The 18,986-nt window shown below is 33.8% G+C and overlaps 3 protein-coding genes across 3 annotated transcripts; 2 read left to right on the top strand and 1 right to left on the bottom strand.

Annotated features, from left to right (window-relative positions):
• The first annotated feature begins 1,570 nt into the window (after nucleotides 1-1,570).
• Nucleotides 1,571-4,079, top strand: LOC139863037 (uncharacterized). Its single transcript, XM_071851685.1, has 8 exons — nucleotides 1,571-1,685; nucleotides 1,829-1,975; nucleotides 2,573-2,692; nucleotides 2,779-2,822; nucleotides 2,917-3,042; nucleotides 3,511-3,595; nucleotides 3,697-3,753; nucleotides 3,836-4,079. Exons 2-8 carry the CDS (start codon nucleotides 1,844-1,846, stop codon nucleotides 3,920-3,922), a joined length of 651 nt encoding a protein of 216 aa, XP_071707786.1. The 5' UTR covers nucleotides 1,571-1,685; nucleotides 1,829-1,843; the 3' UTR covers nucleotides 3,923-4,079.
• A 191-nt stretch (nucleotides 4,080-4,270) lies between these two features.
• On the bottom strand, nucleotides 4,271-6,814 carry LOC139862367 (E3 ubiquitin-protein ligase At3g02290-like). The gene is made up of 5 exons (XM_071850963.1): nucleotides 6,562-6,814; nucleotides 5,881-6,150; nucleotides 5,189-5,627; nucleotides 4,890-4,999; nucleotides 4,271-4,545 (listed from the first exon to the last, which is right to left on the bottom strand). The coding sequence occupies exons 2-5, from the start codon at nucleotides 5,995-5,997 to the stop codon at nucleotides 4,513-4,515; spliced, it is 699 nt and encodes a 232-aa protein (XP_071707064.1). The 5' UTR covers nucleotides 5,998-6,150; nucleotides 6,562-6,814; the 3' UTR covers nucleotides 4,271-4,512.
• Nucleotides 6,815-13,073: 6,259 nt separating this feature from the next.
• LOC139863074 (AUGMIN subunit 5-like) lies at nucleotides 13,074-17,801 on the top strand. The gene is made up of 10 exons (XM_071851719.1): nucleotides 13,074-13,555; nucleotides 13,998-14,489; nucleotides 14,847-14,985; nucleotides 15,117-15,293; nucleotides 15,387-15,596; nucleotides 15,954-16,139; nucleotides 16,264-16,432; nucleotides 16,950-17,136; nucleotides 17,210-17,342; nucleotides 17,549-17,801. Exons 1-10 carry the CDS (start codon nucleotides 13,074-13,076, stop codon nucleotides 17,675-17,677), a joined length of 2,304 nt encoding a protein of 767 aa, XP_071707820.1. The 3' UTR covers nucleotides 17,678-17,801.
• Nucleotides 17,802-18,986: the final 1,185 nt, after the last annotated feature.

Consider the following 18,986-nt stretch of genomic DNA (forward strand, 5'->3'; position numbering starts at 1 on the left):
GGATTTTTCGTAATTGTTGGCTAGTGGCCACTTATTCTCATTTTTGTTTTGTTTATTCTCATTTTTGTTTTGTATGAAGCCAGCAGCAGTAGTATGCATTTAATAAAAGTAAGCAATTTCAATTCCAATTTTGTCCAAACTTTACATATATGGATTTCTTATTTTAATTTTGATTTTAATTTTGATCTTGTTTATAAAAAAATATAGGAATATGTGTTGATTGAGTTGTGAATTTAACTGCTGAAATATTTTATTTGGGAAGATGGATTTGAATTGGGTTTAGGCGAGGAAGGAGACAAGGTAAATTTATTTCAGCAATTTTTTTACAAACCACAGGGACTATTCCAGCAACTTTGTTACAAACCACAGGGACCATTTTAGCAATATTGTAAATAAAGGAAAGAAACTGACGGAAATACCCTCACATGTCTGGCACATGACTGGAGTAAACGGCATTTTTTGACGGCCGTCGGTCAGAGGGACTAAATCAGCAACTTTTACCAACTACCGGGACCAAATCCATCAAAAAAAAAGCACATGGACTAAACCAGCGTTTTGATACAAACTACAGGGACTATTTCAGCAATTTTGTCAATCAAATTTAATGCTACGTTGTGATTTTTTTTTTTTTTTTCTTAAGTTAAAGTGTGCCTAATTTCTCTTTCTTAAATACTAACATGGATCGTTTATTTAGGTTGTATGTTATGGGAGATAAAGCCACGACGTGGCTTGCCTACTTAGCAAAAGCACAATTTTTTTAAAGGCTAAAGAATATCACATATAAAAAAGGCTCTCTAGTAAGGCGCTAAGAGAGAAATATACAAAAGCGCAATATTTTGAATTATGGAGGTCTAGGTGAGTTTTTGACGGGAGTAGTACCGTTGTTAAAAAAAATTGTTTTTATTAATTATTTTTTAATAAAATTATTTTTAATCATTTTGTCTATCATATTTACCACATCAACGCACCTACACATCAATTCACATTACCATAACTTCACATTTTCAACACACACCGTTACGTCATTAAAAAACTCCAACTCACGGCACCTTTTATAATAAATAGTCTTACTAATATTTTTCAATTAACAAAATGGGGAGAAAAATCGTACTCCCTCCATCCAAATATTATTATCACAGATAAAATACATATTGATTAACATTATACTTTTTATTTGTTTATAGTTTTACACTTTACTTTTTACTTATCTTTTTATATTACATGCGAACATTAAATATATAAAATAACTTTATCTCATTATTTTAAGAAACAAATATGATTAGATTTTTAAACACGTTACCAAACACACCCTAAACAAAACACACATCTATGAATAATTCGAAGAAAGGTTGTGCCAGTTTTTCAACATGATAACATGTACTCCATTTATGTTCGTTATTAGGAATTAATTTTAGGACCCACATTGTGCCACGTTTTCAAGATGAGATGTATTATGTTCTTTGAAATAGGGCCGAGTTTGGTCATCCGGTTCGTCATCATGAGGTCATCGAATTATGGTAGGTAGTTGACAGATCAAAGTCAAACACAAACACACCGTCTAGAAAACACATAGTAAAGAAAAGCCAAAAGTTTATGCTTAATCAAATACAAGTATTCGTATAGCAACACCTGTTTCATGTTCAGTCTTTCATTCAACAACTTTCAAGCAGTCTAGAGTTTTCAAGGTCAGTCAGTCTTTTATCTCTCAGTTTTCACAATATATCTCTTTACATTAATAATAATACATATACATACGAGCTTCATGATCCAATTATTAACATCAGCTTCTTGTTAATTATTTGTAATTTTTACAACTGGTGATGTTCAGAAATACTGCAGATCAATGGCTGAATCAACCGGAAAGAAGCTAATAAAAATTGATGTGAGTTCAGACAGTGTATGCCCATGGTGTTATGTTGGCAAAAAGAATCTGGACAAAGCTTTATCTTTATCCAAAGATCAATACGATTTCGAGGTTATTACTTTATATGTGCAATTGCATATGTTAAATACATTTAATTGAGTAGAGCTTTATTGAAAAGAAACTGTAGAGTCCATTGAAAAACCACTGTCGTTTATTTAACGATTTTCGTTATATTGATGTGATTTTTACGAACCATCCAAGATAACCTAGTTGTTGTCTGGGTCCTGATATACTCACGAGAGGTCTCAGGTTCATACCTCACTAGCAAATTTTGGGATAATTAGGCAAAAGGGTCGGACATAGGATAACTCGGTCCCAGTAACCTGAATAGGATAACCTTTTACTCTTTTTGTGTATGTTTAAACTTGTTGTTGGGGCCTTAATTCCTTGCAAGAGGACTCATGTTCGAATCCTGTCTATGACGAATATTTAGTGGTGGCAAGGGAAGGGTTGGAAACAGCCAGGGAGTATACCTGCTGGGCTGCGTACATCAAAGTATGGGGTCGGATTACTCGCCCACCCGGTAGCCCGAACAGGAAAAAGCTTCTACCTTTTAAACTTGATCAAGGAACTATCTTGTGATTTCCGTAAAGGACCAGTGAAATCGATAGGACAACTCTGAATTTATAGTCTATTGTTGTTATGTAGATTAAATGGCACCCGTATTTACTAAGTCCTGCTGCACCTAAAGAAGGAATTAACAAGAAAGAATATTACAAGAACAAGTTTGGATCTCGAACCGATCAAATCTTTGCTCGTATGACTGAGGTATATCTTGTTTAACTTTCAATTTCAACTTTTAACAGTTTGTTTTCACTTCTCGGTGTGCTAGTATTAACATTGTACAAGTACAGATTTTTAGGGGGCTTGGAATGACTTATGATGTCGATGGTCTTACGTAAGTCGAATTTTATCATAGGTTTTGTTTAAGATTCTTAAATCATAGACTGGTTTTAAGCTAAGAACTTATTAATGGTGTTTTTGTCATGCAGTGGAAGTTCATTGGACAGCCACAGGCTGATACTTTTTGCAGGGAAACAGGGTCTTGATAAGCAGAACAATCTTGTAGAAGAGTTGTTTAATGGGTATTTTACAAAGGGGAAGTTTATTGGTGACAGGTAACTTCACTTTATCTTTATCTTTCATTCGCCAATGGGGCTTTGCCTCATTGGTCACCATGTTAACATGGTGTTCGAGGAGACCAAGGGTTCGAGTCTCGGGGGGGGGGAGGGGGGGGGGATTTTCGTGAATTAACTCTAACCACTAACATTGCCTTTCAAAAAAAAAAAAAAAAAAAAAAAAAAAAAAAAAAAAAAAAAAAAAAAAAAAAAATCTTTATCTTTCATTCGATTTGGTTGTGTTTTGAACACACCAAGTAGTTACCATAATTTGGAAACTGTCTCGCCCATTTCAACCCACATTATAAGTGACCCGTTATAACCTGTTACCCAACATGCATATATCGATATCTTTACAGTCTTTATTAATTAATTTATTTGTAACTTAAAAGATGGTATTTTTATTTTCTTGGTCTTTGGGAAGAATCTTGAAAAAACATCTGAGTGATACGAAAATCTTGAACGTAGGGACTTTTTACTGGAATGTGCAAGGAAAGTTGGGTTAGAAGGAGCAGCTGAGTATCTTGATGATCCAAACAATGGGCTTCAGGAGGTATGCATTGATTGCACCCTCAACCTTTATGAGATAATGATCACCCTCAACTTTAAAGATTAAAATCAGATTATCAACTTGTTTATTATGAATTCTTAAAGGTTAATGAAGAACTTAGGAAGTACTCGGCCAACGTTTCAGGTGTCCCTCACTATGTGGTAAGTGATTAGGAATCTACATTTTTTAAAACTTGTGGCTTAAATTATAGGCTAATATCACGATGGCTTTTTCTTGTTACAGATTAACGGAAAGCACCAGCTGAGTGGTGGCCAACCTGCAGAAGTGTTTCTTAGAGCTTTTCAAGCAGCTGCTAATAATGTAAATTGATGTTTAAATAACGTAAAATTGATTGAAGTATTTTATCAAACACTTGGCGTGCATTAATGTAACTTTTCTTAGTAGTTGATACATACACATACGTATATAATAATCGACTCTTCCTCTTAAATGTTACTTTACTTGTTCTTATGTATATGTGTACTGTATCTTCTTGAGACAGCAACCTTGTTTAATAGAATGTGTTTTGTATCTGCTACTATGCAAATGGACTCATGATTGTTCATTAGTGGTGACGTATCGTTTTAACCCAAACAGAAAGATAAATGACAATTTGAAAACCAAACAAAGTAATTCTAGAATTCAAAATGCAGATAATGCAAAACAAATAAGCAAGAAAACTTTTCAATAATTGGGCATTAAAATGTGGCTTTGATAATCAACGTTACAAATTACAGTGACAAAAAAAAAAATGATATTCACCATAAGAAAACGCAGCCTGTGGCAGAACTTATATCGAACATTTTTTTCATTACTTACAGGGTAGAACTCACGTAGGACGGGGATATTTACAATCTGTTTTCTTGTTTTGTTTCCGTATTCATTTCGTTTCAGGTCTGATTCCAGCACGAACATTTCGGTTAAGCCAAACCAGTCTCATCAAATGCCATCACCTACAAAAGAATGGAAGTTTTAGCACTCAACCCTTCTTGATGTAAACCAGTTTTACATAATTTTAATTAACACCATTTGTAAGCTAGTGTGATATGTTATGTCTCATGTCATTTCCAAAATTTACAAAAAAAAATATGGGATATCCTGATAATTAGCACAAGAAGACCTTATAACACGAAGAGATCGCACTCCATTTCAAGTAGACAAAATTGGACTTATGAATAATATTCAAACGAGTTAAGTACACAAGAGAATTAAGTACGATGATGTGAATGTAGAGAACTCATAACAAAATGCAAAGTTAGGTTCAATATGGTATGAGTATACATAAATGGAGCCTTACCTTGCCACAAACTGGGCAGGTTTCGCTTCTTTCCATCCACTCGTATATGCAACCAAGGTGAAAGTGGTGCGAGCATTTTGTAATAATCTTCGGGTTTTCAATAGTATATTCTGCAATGATGGACACACAAAATATTGACAATCAATACCCTAGAAACTAGGGCTGAGCAAAAAACCGATTTAACCAAACCATAACCGAATTAACCACTAAAACTGAACCGAATTAACCAAACCAAACATAGTCAAATGTCATCAACACCCTTCACAACGAAAGATGGAAATAAATGAAGAATTATATACCTTCAAGACAAGTTGGACATACGTCTTCATCTTCCGACGAAGCAAAAATATGTGCAAAACCTGTCGTCACTTTCGGGGTCGAAAGCTTATGAGAAGACTTCGATTGCAACCCTTTAGTTCCATCTTCACATGTTGAACTATTCCACTTGTTTCCTGCACATAACGGATCCGTCTCTGTATCACTATCGCTTCCTCTTAACGATTCACCTTCGTCCAACGAGCGACTCGACCCTTTCTCCCGTCTCGAAACCAATCCGTCTCTTTGAAGACGAATATACCTCGGGTCAACGTCATAAGGCAACGGTCTTGGAGGAGAACGATACACACCCGATAGCGAGTTATCAAGTGATGCCGACGAACTAAAAGATGCCGTCCCTTGAATGGACGAAGGGCTTGGAAGCCGACCATGTTCATCCCCTCTTTGAAACAACAATGTGTACTATTCACACAAATCACAAATCAAAGGACATGTTATGAATAGGCCATTGATATATCCACCATCTTTTCTGATACATCAACCATAACTGTACATTAACAGGTTGTACAGTACAACATGTTAATGCATATTCTATGGTGGATTTATCAATAAATATAGTGGTTATATGATATATCACTACCCTTATGAATATCTTGAAGTGCATTATTAAGAAACTAATCAATCATGACCCGTTATACGACTACTAATTACATACCATGTATAAGAAATTTTGCAGAAAGCATCGAAGACATATGCAGTTTCTATATACCGAACTATTGGGATTAACATAATCTTCGCAGTCATTATGCAAGCAGCAACAAACACCACCCATGATTACAACTTGATTTAGCTCGATTTCTATGTACCGAAAATGGAGAGAGGACTAGGGGTTCGCAGATGTTTTTACGGCTCTGCAAACCAGTAGACCCTCTCTATATACACTCTAATTACTCAATTAGGTACTGAATTAAATGACATTCAACACCTGAAAAATAATTTAATATTGTAGATTTCAAACAACAAGAATTACAGCATATTAGCTAAACACAAGCAGTATATCAAATTATCAACATGTTAGTTAATCCCAGCTCAACTCTATAGAATAATAAATAAAACCCAAATAATTGAGCTATAAAAAATAACTCAATTCCCTAAAAAGACTTCATTTTGAAGCAAATTTTGTATTTTCTGAAAAAGTCAATTAATTCTAGGATTAAAACCCATTTCAATTTTTATTCAAAGTCTTGAAATTGATTTATCAGAGAATAAAAAACGAACCTAAAATTAATTTTTTAATCAACAGCCATTAAGATTTCACAAAACCCATTTGCAATCAATCAATTAATTGCGATCAAACAGCATAAGAAATCGAAAGAACGTATAAAGATTAGGGTACCTTAAGAAGACCAGTGAGAAAGGGGGTTGATGATGATTGACAAAATACCTGAAAACTGAAAATTAGTTTTTTTTAGGGCTTTTGCTGTTGTTTCGTTGTCGTTTTGGGTATCGTATACATATACATGTACAGAAATATATATATTTATATTACAATAAAATTAAATTCAAGAATTAGATGATACGGCAGGCGAATTAATAGAGTATTTTTGTTTGATTTTACGGCGAGATAGACTACGAGAAGACACGGTATTCCATAATCATTGGTGTTCATCATGTCAATTGTGGGTGGCAAAATTTATATATTAAATAAAGTGTGGGTCCTTTGTATGAAATTTACAAATTACTGTTTCATAGTTGAAATTCAAACATTAGAAATTTTCAGTTACATCCTTTAAAAATGAATGTAATCACATTAAGCCCCTGTACATATGTAATAACGAATTGCAGTCAAGATACACATTTATTTACAGAAAATATACTACTAGTAAATAATAAATTAATTTATAAATTATACGAGTATAAAAATGTTACAAAAGACTTAATTAAATACGGAGTAGTATGCTATATTTAGACCACTTTCATGAAAATTAAACCGTTAGTTCATGGTTCGTCGGCATTTTCTTATCAACACTAAACGATTTTAGCACTGTCATTGTCTCATTGAACTTTTGAATCTCACGGAACGAAGCTTGCATTTGTTCATTGAGGATTACGGCAATATATAATTAGAGGTTGAACAATAAAGAAATATACGAACATGAATATAAAAGCTCTTTGAGTTGAAAATGTTTTGACCTATGAATCAATTAAATTGGAGCTCATATGAAAAAGATGTGATCAAAATAATGAAGACTTGTAGAAATCGTATCTTCTTCATACAGACTTCGATTCACTTGATTCAGAAGTCCAGATACTCATAAGTCAAAAGGCTACAAATTTCATTTATGTTGCGGGGCCAAAGCCACAAATACAACTAAACAGAGATGAAAGAAAAAAGAAGAAACAAATACAGTAATAATTTAGTTACTAATATCGAGATAACAACCATCACAAAATAATCCAGTTATTGAAGCTTTGAGTTCCTTGCAAGAAGTCTTAGGCTTGAATCCTGCATAAAACGAATATAATGTGGTGGCCAGGGAAGTGTTGAAAACAGCCACGGAATAATCATGTTTATCTGCGTACATCAGTATGGAGTTAGATTATTCGTTATCTAGAGTAGTCCGAACAGAAAAAAACCTTCTACCTTTTTAATATCAAGATACTTTTAATGTTTGTTACTTATTACCTTCTTAAGGTTATATACATAACAAGAAACTTTGTCTTTGAGTATATAAAGTTAGTCATTGTGTTTTCTTTCTAAAACATCAATTGAAGTTTGACGTTCCCCACTCTCCATTGACGTTGTCGTTGACATTCTATCATCGTTTCGTGTCCGACATTTGTGAATAGACGCTAAAAATTACGCATCTTTCTTTTATAGGTCTTTATTTCTATTGGTTGATACATATGATTGTGGACTCATTTTAACTCCCGAATATTAACTCCCGAATATTGGCATTAACACTGACACTCCGTCTTATTTCGCTTCAGTATTTTTGAATAACATTTCAAATATATATAACATCCGAGCCAAATGAATAGTACCCATATGCTGACATCAGCGATGATGTCAGCTTTCTGTCTTTTAGCATTTTAATTTTTTTTTTTTTAATTTTTGTTTTTTGGTTATAACAGGCAAGTTATGGTCGGTAGTGATTTGGCGTTTTGCATTCCAAATTGTCGCTTAATAGCTTGGTCAAGGTAAGCAGCCAACAACATTTTATAAAATTGGGCCAATGGCCTTAATACTAGTTAAAACTAGAAAAAGTTCGATCGCGCGTTGCTGCGGTTGTATTCAACGCGCGGTCGAATTTGAATATACGTTGTTTGGTAACTAATATATCTAATAGGTTGGGTTGTGTGTTGTACGTGTATGTATATGTATGGAATATAGCCCGAAATATTTGGTGTTTTTTAACGATGTCCGTTTCGCGTATAGTTAGTCCCGTTGGGTTCGTTAGATTTTTTCGAGTTGAACGGTGGTCTCGGAAAAATTTAACTCGCACCGAGCGAGAAGATAGGGCCCGGTAAAAATTTGGGTGGAATTAGTTTATTTTATTTTAATAAAATTATGTATTTACACTTTTTACCCCTAAAAGTGTAAACTTGAGGGGTCGTTGTGTAAATTGGGCGAAACTTAAGGGACCGGTTGTAGTGTGAACGCGAATTCAAAACGACATTCGAAAACAACTAAAACTAAAAAATTTGGGGTGCATAACAACTAAAACTAAAAAATTTGGGGTGCATTTTAGCATATATAGGAGTAATAATAAAAAGTAATGAACATTGAATTAAAATTTGTTACCACTTCTTATAATTTATTTAACCTCTTTCTAAAACATAAAAATAATGCATAGTTTAACCTCTTTCTAAAACATAAGACTATTTGTAGTGGTTGGGGGCGTAAGATGGAGGCGTGAGTTGCTTTTTGTACTTTTTTCATTTGAGGAGATGATATATCCACCTCTCTTTTTATTTCTTCCACCAACATTTCTTCACTTTTTCCTAAAATACCCCTCTATAAATTATAATAAAGTTTTTTAAAAAGATCATGTAAGTTTATCATTAATGGCATTTTAGTAATTTTGGGTGGAAGAAGTAAAAAGAGAAGTGGATATATCATCTCCCTTTTGATAACTAGGACGTGTGGGTTGTTTTTGTGGAGTAGTGGTGGTGTGGGGTTTTGGTGTGAGTTAGGAGTATTGTGATGATGTGTTAAAATATAATTGGGTTAAATTTTAAAAAGGATAAAAATATGAGTTTTAAAATTAAAAAAAAAACAAAAAGGGGAAACCACCCCGTTGCTCAATCCGTGGCCAAGCCACGCACAGTACCTGTTTTCCATCAACCAACGCCTTGATATCTGATTGGGGTGGCGTTGCCCCTTGCCACATCGGCGGCGACGCCGTTGCATGGCCACCGATACAACGAGTCTAAAAATAATGAATAGTAAATTTTTTATTTTTTACATATGAGCACAAAACTTTTTACTATTTACAAATGAACACACATACTAAAACATGAACTTTTTGCTTTTTATAAATGAGCATAAAAGTTTCCGTTTTTTACAAATGAACGCAAAGCTTTTCACTTTTAACAATGAACACGAGGATTTTCACTTACTATAAATCAACCACATAACTTTTCACTTTTTAATAACAGCTTATTATTATTATTATTATTATTATTATTATTATTATTATTATTATTATTATCCTTTTACTTGTATATTTTATAAGTTTTATATAGTTTATAAACTTTATTATTATTATTATTATTATTATTATTATTATTATTGTTATCGTTATTGTTATTATATTATACTTTATAAACTTTATATACTTTATAAACTTTATATATTTCATATACTTTATATGTTTTATAAATCTTAAGTTATATTTATATAAGAAAAATGATCAACAACGTTTAACTGGCAGCAATTTTCCATATTTTGTACTACTGCCAGAAAATATTTATTACGCAATGTAATTATAACAGGGTAAAACGTTTGTAATGTAAATATATCATTAGCAAACCAATTATTAAAACTTTCACAAAACGTCTATCTAAACACGAACTATCAATAACTTACAATTTCGACATAACACGAGGCTTAACACTAGTTTTTAAACTATTTCTTGATTATGGTGGGGATGTGATAGTAATATTGTCACCAACAACATTGCACTCATTCCTTATACACTTTTGTCGTATACTTATTTTTTGTATTTAATCAACGTAGTTGCTTTCACCCAATTTCAGCACTTGTGTTTACAATTAAACACTTGGTGCTATTTCTATTTTTTATTAGTTCTATGAAACTTATACACAGGCTTGTATTGTATAAATTATGAATTCATAAAAGTGATGGATGTTATAAAAGTTTGATGGATTGATCACGAGTCCAGACAAATAATCTAATTACATATTATCTCTATTATCAACTAATGATGTTAATGTGTTGAAGAATATTAATGATTAATCATTTTCGTTATATTAAACATCCTTAAACTGTAAGATTATTGTTCTGGGGTGTGGGTATATATATATGTGTTAGTATGGACTAAAATAGTTTCATTGTTTTTTCAAAATAATGGAGTTATAAATAATTCATATGTAAAGCTGTATTTGGTTAATAAAGTTTGTCATCACCTTTCAAAAGTTGAATAAAGGGGCTGGTTGTTGGTGCTCACGGCTCACCTACAACTATTTATGCAGGTGGATTTTCATCAAAAGGTATTGGAGTGATGGGTGTGGATGGTTAGAGAAAAATCGACCGAATCGAAAATGAAGAACCGAGTGGATCCGTAGTCGAACGGAGTTATTTTGGTCCGGTCGTCGGTCCACATATTACCAGAATTTCGGTAAAATAATCGAACCCAAAAATAACACCAAAAATAATCGAACCAAACTGGATTGCACCAGACGGAACCGAATATATATGGTCATGTAATCGGTCCAACTTTGTACTACAAATAAGGACTCGGGAAAGAAACCGAACCAAACTAGTTTGGTCCAGTTCTGTACCATACACACTACTTAACTACTAGCTAGTTCAAACAATGTAATGTAATGTGAAAAACTAACATTCATGTTAAATATTTTACAGAATATGTTCTATGTGATCGGAATGAAACTTATACCACTGTAAGTGCAAATTTTATATGAATAAGACTCGAACCTGCACTTACATCATAAAGAGCTTTTAAATAGTTGCCCCAGCTTCTAAGACAACGAGTACCATTTCAATCGAAACGTGTTGGTGAATAAGGCGGCTAACGTTTAAGATAGTAGTGTAATTATATTGTTAAGTTTTTTTCTTTAAAAATTGTAAAGTTTTGTATGTTTGAAGTGTTGTATGTTTGTATTATGTTTTTCCCTTTCTCTTCTATTCTATTCTATTTCTGTTTTCTATTCGGATTTATGTTTCTGTCTATGTATTATTCACATATAGAATAAAATTTAAATCATATACTTTTTTCAAAATATTTAATTTCGAGTTTAGGTGCGTTTAATAAAAATGAATGAGTAATAATTTAAAGTTAATTATGAATGATAATATCGTTTGATAATCATTTCAAATGAAATGTGAATAATGTAAAATTAGCTTATTAATCATTTACATGAATAAATATACTAATATCATTGTTTAATAATTGTTCATGATATAATTTAAAGAATATATTACATAAAAATAGTTGTTTAATGATCAAAAGATTATTTTAACTTTGAATGGTTTAGCTCGGAATGTTGAATCATTTACATTAACAGTATATGTCATTAAGAGGTTAGAAATAAATGCGTTGAATGTTAAATGGTTCAACATTCACCCATTTAATTAAGGTTATGTTTGGAAAGAAGCTTTTTAGAGCTTTTAGAGTTTTTAGAAGCTTTTACCTTTTATCTTTTATGAAAAAAAAAATCTTATCAAATAAAAAAGCTCTGTTTGGTTGTAACTTGTAAGAGCTTAAAGTTTTTTAAGAGAGGGAAAAACTAAACGCTAAAAGTTACTAGAACGCGTTGAACTTTTAACGTCTAGTTTTTTGTCATTATATTCTATTTTAACCGTTTCAACTATTCCAACAAACAACTAAATACATATAAAAAGTTAACAGCTATCAGCTACCAGATAACAACTAAAAACTATCAGTTACTTACTACCAAATAACAATTACCGTCTATCAGCTAGTTTTGAGTTAATGAGCCTATAGTGATCCTCAAAACCAAGGTTGTAAAAGTCGCGAGTCGGGAACGCATCGGTCGAGACCTAAAAAGGACGCGTCGGTCGAGTCGGGGACGCATCGGGGACTCATCGGTCGTTGACCAACGTTGACTTTATTGATAATTTCTTAAATATATATTTATATATGTAGAAAATAGTTGATTCTGTACTATAAATTTGTTAAATAAGAACTTGAACTTAAATACAATCAAACTTCAAACTTAATTAATGTTACCGAGTACATAATCAGTAAGGACACAGAGAAAAGAACGGCCCAAAAAATGAAAAAAAAACCTTAATTTTAAAACATATCACATCTTGACGAAAATTTAAATGATTTTGACCGTTTTTGACCAACTTTGACCGTCTTTGACCGAACTTTTAGCTTTGACCGTCTTTTGAGTCGTTTTCAGAAAAACGGGACGGAGAACCAAAAAAACGACGCATCGGCCGACGCGTCGGCCAAGTCGACCAACTTTTACAAACACTGTCCCATCGCTTTCCCCCGTAAAAAAAATACTGTACTACTCACCTTACCACGCCAGGCGATCAAATTCACCCGAACATCCATCCCCCCGTTGTTCGATTTCATTGGTGATCTTAAAAAGTTACTCAATTCCATATTTCAAAACCCTAGTTTGATATTTTCTTATATTATTATATCTATCTCCCGCAAAAAATTCAAAATGCAGAGCTCGTCAACGATCCAACCGGAAGCCATAATCGATTGGCTACAAAACGAAATGAATTACAGACCATTAGGTCCTCACATTTCATCCAGTAAGCCATCAATCCCTTCACCTGATTCACTTCGTAGGGTTTGTAGAGGAAACATGATTCCTGTATTCAATTTTCTCTTAACCAGAGTTAAATCGGAGAAAACCGTTAGTATTATACGTCGTAACATCCTTGTTCATGGTAGAGAAGATGATGCTGGTGATTATAGTCGTGCGAAAAGTGACCGTAAAGTGAGGAAGAAGAGTGCGAATGTACGGGAGAGCGATAATCGAGAGACGGTTGAAAAGGAAAGGGAGTTAGCTGAGAAGGAGGTGGAGAGGTTGAGGCGAATTGTGAGACGGAAAAGGAAGGAGTTGAAGGATCGAATGGTGGAGGTTTCGCATGAAGAAGGTGATCGTAAAAGGATGCTTGATGAACGATCGAATTACAGGTTGTTGCAACTGATAATTAGGTTATGGAATGTTAATTAGTGGTGTAGTTATCTAGTTTAGTATTATGGTTGCACTTTGGAATACTGATTATACTACATATGTGCTACATTATATTTAATCTGGTATAAAAGATGCAATATTGGAACTATGGAAACATAATGTGAGTGGTTAATTGGTACTTTGGTAATACAAACAGCAGGTTCATGGTCTTTTGTGAAAAGTGCATTGCTATTATATGGCTTAAACCCTAAAAACCAATGATATGCTGATCAAAGTGTAATGTGGTAATTTTTCAGTTTGAATTAATACTCAGATTATTTGGAGAAATTAATTATTAGTTAGTTATGTATCATGTATAAGGTGTTTATATTTATAGCTCTGATCTAATGGATGGTTTGCATGTATCTAAAAGTTGAATGGTATATTTTATTGTTAATGTAGGCATAAGCAGGTGATTTTAGAAGCATACGATTCTCAGTGTGATGGAGCAGTTAGGATACTCACCCAATATCATAATCGTCTTTGTTCCTATCTTAATCAGTTAAAGAAAGCTCAGAAATTGGAGGTTGATTTTTCAATCAGTACTTCCTCCATTAACTGTGAAAACGGTGCAGGTTTCATCGATACGAGCAGGGAAAAGGATATCCGCAGGGCATGTGAATCACTTGCAATGCAGATGATCGAAAAGATAAAAAATTCTTTTTCTGCATATGAAGGAACTGGTATCCATTTGAACCCTCAATTAGAAACTGCCAAATTAGGGATCGATGTAGATGATGATGTACCAAACGAGGTCCGAGATGTGATTCTTAGTTGTATCAAAAGTCCTACTCAGTTACTTTTGGATGTAATCGCGTACACTCATAGTTTGAAATATTTGGTTGCTAAAGAAATAGAGAAAATTGACGCTATTGCTGATGCAGAAACATTAAGGTAAACTTGTTTATTAAGGATGTGTCAAAATTTCATCCCACCTGGTATGCTATGTTTATTAAGGATGTTAGATATGATCTATACTTTTTTTTATGCAGTTAGCTTTAATGGATTTTGAGTTTTGCAACTCTATAATGATTTTCAGCTTCTTGTTAGTTGTTACTAATACAATTACTAATCAAGTGATCTGGGTCAGTGTAAATGATATTATATTAAGCCAATTTTTTCATGTTCACCATATTTAGCTATATAACCCAGTCACTTATTAATGTTTAGTGTCTGTAGTGAAGATAAAAGGTTAGAATAGTAAAATTATGTGTGAGTTGATCTATTTATCTGGTTATGATCATAATCCAGGTACAAGTACGAGAATAATAGAGCAACGGATGCTTCTCCTGATCCAGGCTTTCCATTACCTCTTAAACTTTATGCTAATGATAATAACAAGCTTAACTTATCATCAAAAGGAACTCGATATCAACGTTTTGAGAGACAGGTATATCACTCCCTGCTTTAACGATAATAAACGGTTGGCAGTTTAACCAGTTTGTGATATTATTTGCATCACCACTTTGTTGGTAATAGTTATTTATGGACTGTACTCGGTATGCATATTTGTGCTTACAGAAAGCACATATTCAGCAATTTGTGGCTACTGAAGACCAACTAAACAAAGCTGCAGAGGCTAGAAGTGCATGCCAAAGGCTCTTAAAACGTCTGTACGGTACTAGTGATGTTGACCTGTCTTTTTCATTTGGTATTGGAAGGACCTCGCAGAACGTAGGTAATCTAAGGCAGTTGGAGGTAATACAAACACACACTTTTTAGATAATTCGGTGTATAAAGATTCAGAGAACTGTAGAACATGTCTCATATAACTCATTTTTATTTGTGTAGCTGGACGTGTGGGCCATGGAAAGAGAAGCTGCTGGATTAAAAGCAAGTTTGACCACATTGACTTCTGAAGTTCAGCGTTTAAACATGTTGTATGATGAGAGGAAGGAAGCGGAAGATTCTTTAAAGAAGAAATTGAAGAAAATTGAAGAATTTGATGCGAGAAGATTGGAGCTTAAGTCCGTTTACGATGCTGTTTTGAGATCTATCACGGTACGAAATAAAGTTGTATAAGTGCCGAGTCGGGGACGAGTCGGTCTGAACCTTGGAGGGACGAGTTGGTCGAGTCGGGCGTTGGCCAACGTTGACTTTATTTAAATAATACATTGAACATATATATATATTACACATAAATATATCAAACATAAAACATAGATATTTCAAACATAGATATATGGTACCCGACTTTTTGGCATGTACTGAGTTTTAAGGCGTTTAGGGCTAGTCCCCAAACTGACGTGTCAGACGACTCGGCCGACTTTTACAACAGTGGTAAAAAGCTCTTAGTATCATGTCGTTATTAATAATTATCCATATTTTAGGTCATTAACCTTTAATAGATTTGTATAGGATGCTGCTACATTCTGGAGTCAAAAACCCTTGGATGCAAGGGAGCATGCATCAAAAACCATCATTCCGGCGTGTACATGTCTTGCCAACTCAGCAAACAGTGCAAAAGATCTTATTCATGAAGAAGTGTCCGCCTTTTTATGCGGTCCTGATAATCGCCTTTACATGTTTCCATCAACTCCACAGGTCCCAAAATTCACTATGCTCTGACACAAAGCAAAATCTGTGAATATACTTGTAAATATAGCAATTATACATATTTGCAAATAAACTAATTAACAATCTAAAGTATGACTCTTATCTCCAACAGGCACTCTTGGAATCTGTGGGCCCGTATGGTTCTACTGGACCTGAATCTGTCACCATCGCTGAAAAAAATGCCACCCGACTGACTGCAAGAGCTAGTGCCGGAGATCCATCTGCCGTTCCTTCCATTTCTCGTATTTCTGCAGCCCTTCAGTATCCTGCAGGTATACCTGGCAATTGAAAACCATACTCTCAAATTTGGGTCAAATGGGTCAAGCTTTGGGGTCAATTGGGACTTGAAAAAAATTAGACCTGACAATATAAACCAAAACTTAAAAAAAGTTCCAATGAGTTTTACTCCAACCTATTGGGTCTTAAAGAAAATATAAAAGAACGGGTCAAATGGGTATCAATATAATAAATGTAAAAAATCAAAAGTATATGACCCGTTTGGACCTATTTGAACCATTACCCGTTTCGACCTGTTACCCAAACCGACCCATTTGGACTTGTTTAAATTTTTTACCCGTTTGACCCATGACGCATTTCAACCCAAAACCGTTTTGACCCGCTACCCAAACCGACCCAACGTGACCCGTTTGCCAGGTACTGTTTATAAAAAATTAAAACAATCAAAATTTTTTTTTATAAATAACTGAAAGCCTGAAAGGTCAGCAATTTGAATGATGTGTCATAAAATTTGAAACCGTAGAGTAAAATTATGGTTTGGTATGGATTTTGGCTTGTAAGGTTCAGAAGCAAGCTTAGCATCAGTGTTGGAGTCGATGGAATTTTGTTTGAAGTTATGTGGTTCGGAAGCATGTGTATTAGAGGAAATATCAGAGGCGATCAATGTGGTCCGTATAAGACGTGAACTTGTTGAGAGTGGCCGTACGTTATTAAATCATGCTTACCATTCTCAAAAAGAACATAAAAGGTAGTAATATAATTATCATGCTGCTTTTGTATACTTTACCTTAACCTTTTGACACGGTGGTTGTATCTTTCAGTGACACGAGTTACTGTTTAGACCTGGCGTCTAAACAAGATGAGATTATAATGAACGAGTGGTTGCCTGAGCTAAAGAATGGAATTGCAACTGCTCAAAAATCTCTAGATGACTGCAAATATGTAGATGTTTTGGTAAGCGTCATTTTTCACTTCCAGGACATCTATTGTAAGCGTGATGATAAATCCACCACATATATGCATTAACAAGTTGTATTGTACAACTCACTAATGCATATGCGTGATGGATTTATCAAAAAATGTGGTGGAAATATCACCACCCCTTGGAGTATATATGTAATTTGTTTTACAGTTAGCTGATGTCAGCATTGTGAATGTAGCTTGATGAATGGTGGGAACAACCAGCATCAACAGTTGTTGATTGGGTAACTGTGGATGAACAAAATGTTGGTGCTTGGCAGAATCATGTGAAGCAACTTCTTGCATGTTATGCAAAGGAACTACGTTAAACGTTTTTTTCTTCATGTTTTCATATTTTTCATCTATTTTGTTGGTGTCTAGAAATAAAAATAGAATAGAATAGAGGCACATATATGAAAGGGTGATTATATGTAAACAACCCCGTTTTATTATGTACACAACCAATCATGTTTTACCGTGTTGTACAGTACAATAGGGTAAAGCGTATTGATTGTGTACGTAACAAAAATGGTTGTGTAAATATCAGTCACTAGTCCCCTATATGAAAGCTCTGCATTACTTTTTTGTTTGTCAATATGATATAATGATATCAATTTTAGTATGTGGGGGTTTGCGCTGACTTTTGCTATAATGAGGTAGGGATAGGTCGCCCATTGTTGTTGGCGAATTATAACGTACAAAATTTAAAATTATATGAAGAGTACGCATGACAAAATCGAGAACGTGTTTTATAAAATTGAAAACGCGTTTTAAAAAAGTGAATTCATTGCCTAGTAAGACAAAATAACCGCTAATAAGGACATTCGCTACAACTGAAACAACATCATTTCGGGTGTCTTTTGGTATAATGTAACAATTAAATCATAGGATATAGTACAAATGTACAATCCTAATTTTAAAGAAAGTTAAATGATGTGTATATTGTAGTTGATCATAACAACACCAAACTTGTAACCTTATCACGCCACACCTACACACAAATAGTAAACCTTCTCTTTTTCAATAGTAAGACCATATTTAACGCGGCGGGATGGCTCCATAAACAACACCATCACCCCACAATGAGGAGCGTTGGTCCAAAATGAAGCTAGGCTCACGGAAGAATATTTGCGCATGATAACTCCTCCAACCAATAATAAATTAGATAAGTTTATTTATAATTTGATTTGATTAATAAAATAGAAATAATATAATAACTAAAAAGGTGGGACCTATTTTCCTATTATACAACCATCACCCTATACCATTACAAACTCCATCACGTCATCACATTTGTCAAATCAACACTATACCGCACAAAAACACCTCATCACACATTGTCACGCCCTCACCATTACAAATGGTCTAACTTGTGACTACCATCACAGTCTTGTGAAGTAACAAACAAGGTCTTATCTGCCCCAACGGCTCTATTCACATTGGCAACCAATACATCACCAACACTATGCACACTAACTCAATCCTTTCATGTTGCATGATTATATATAGCATTTGCATTTTAATATATATAGCATCTGCATTTTAATAAAATACATATAACAAAACACTCCCATGTGGTTTTTTTTGTTATGCATACATACATTTTATTCTATATGAGTCTACATTAATATATTCAAG

Source organism: Rutidosis leptorrhynchoides, chromosome 8, assembly GCF_046630445.1.
Source record: "Rutidosis leptorrhynchoides isolate AG116_Rl617_1_P2 chromosome 8, CSIRO_AGI_Rlap_v1, whole genome shotgun sequence".
Classification (NCBI taxonomy): domain Eukaryota; kingdom Viridiplantae; phylum Streptophyta; class Magnoliopsida; order Asterales; family Asteraceae; genus Rutidosis; species Rutidosis leptorrhynchoides.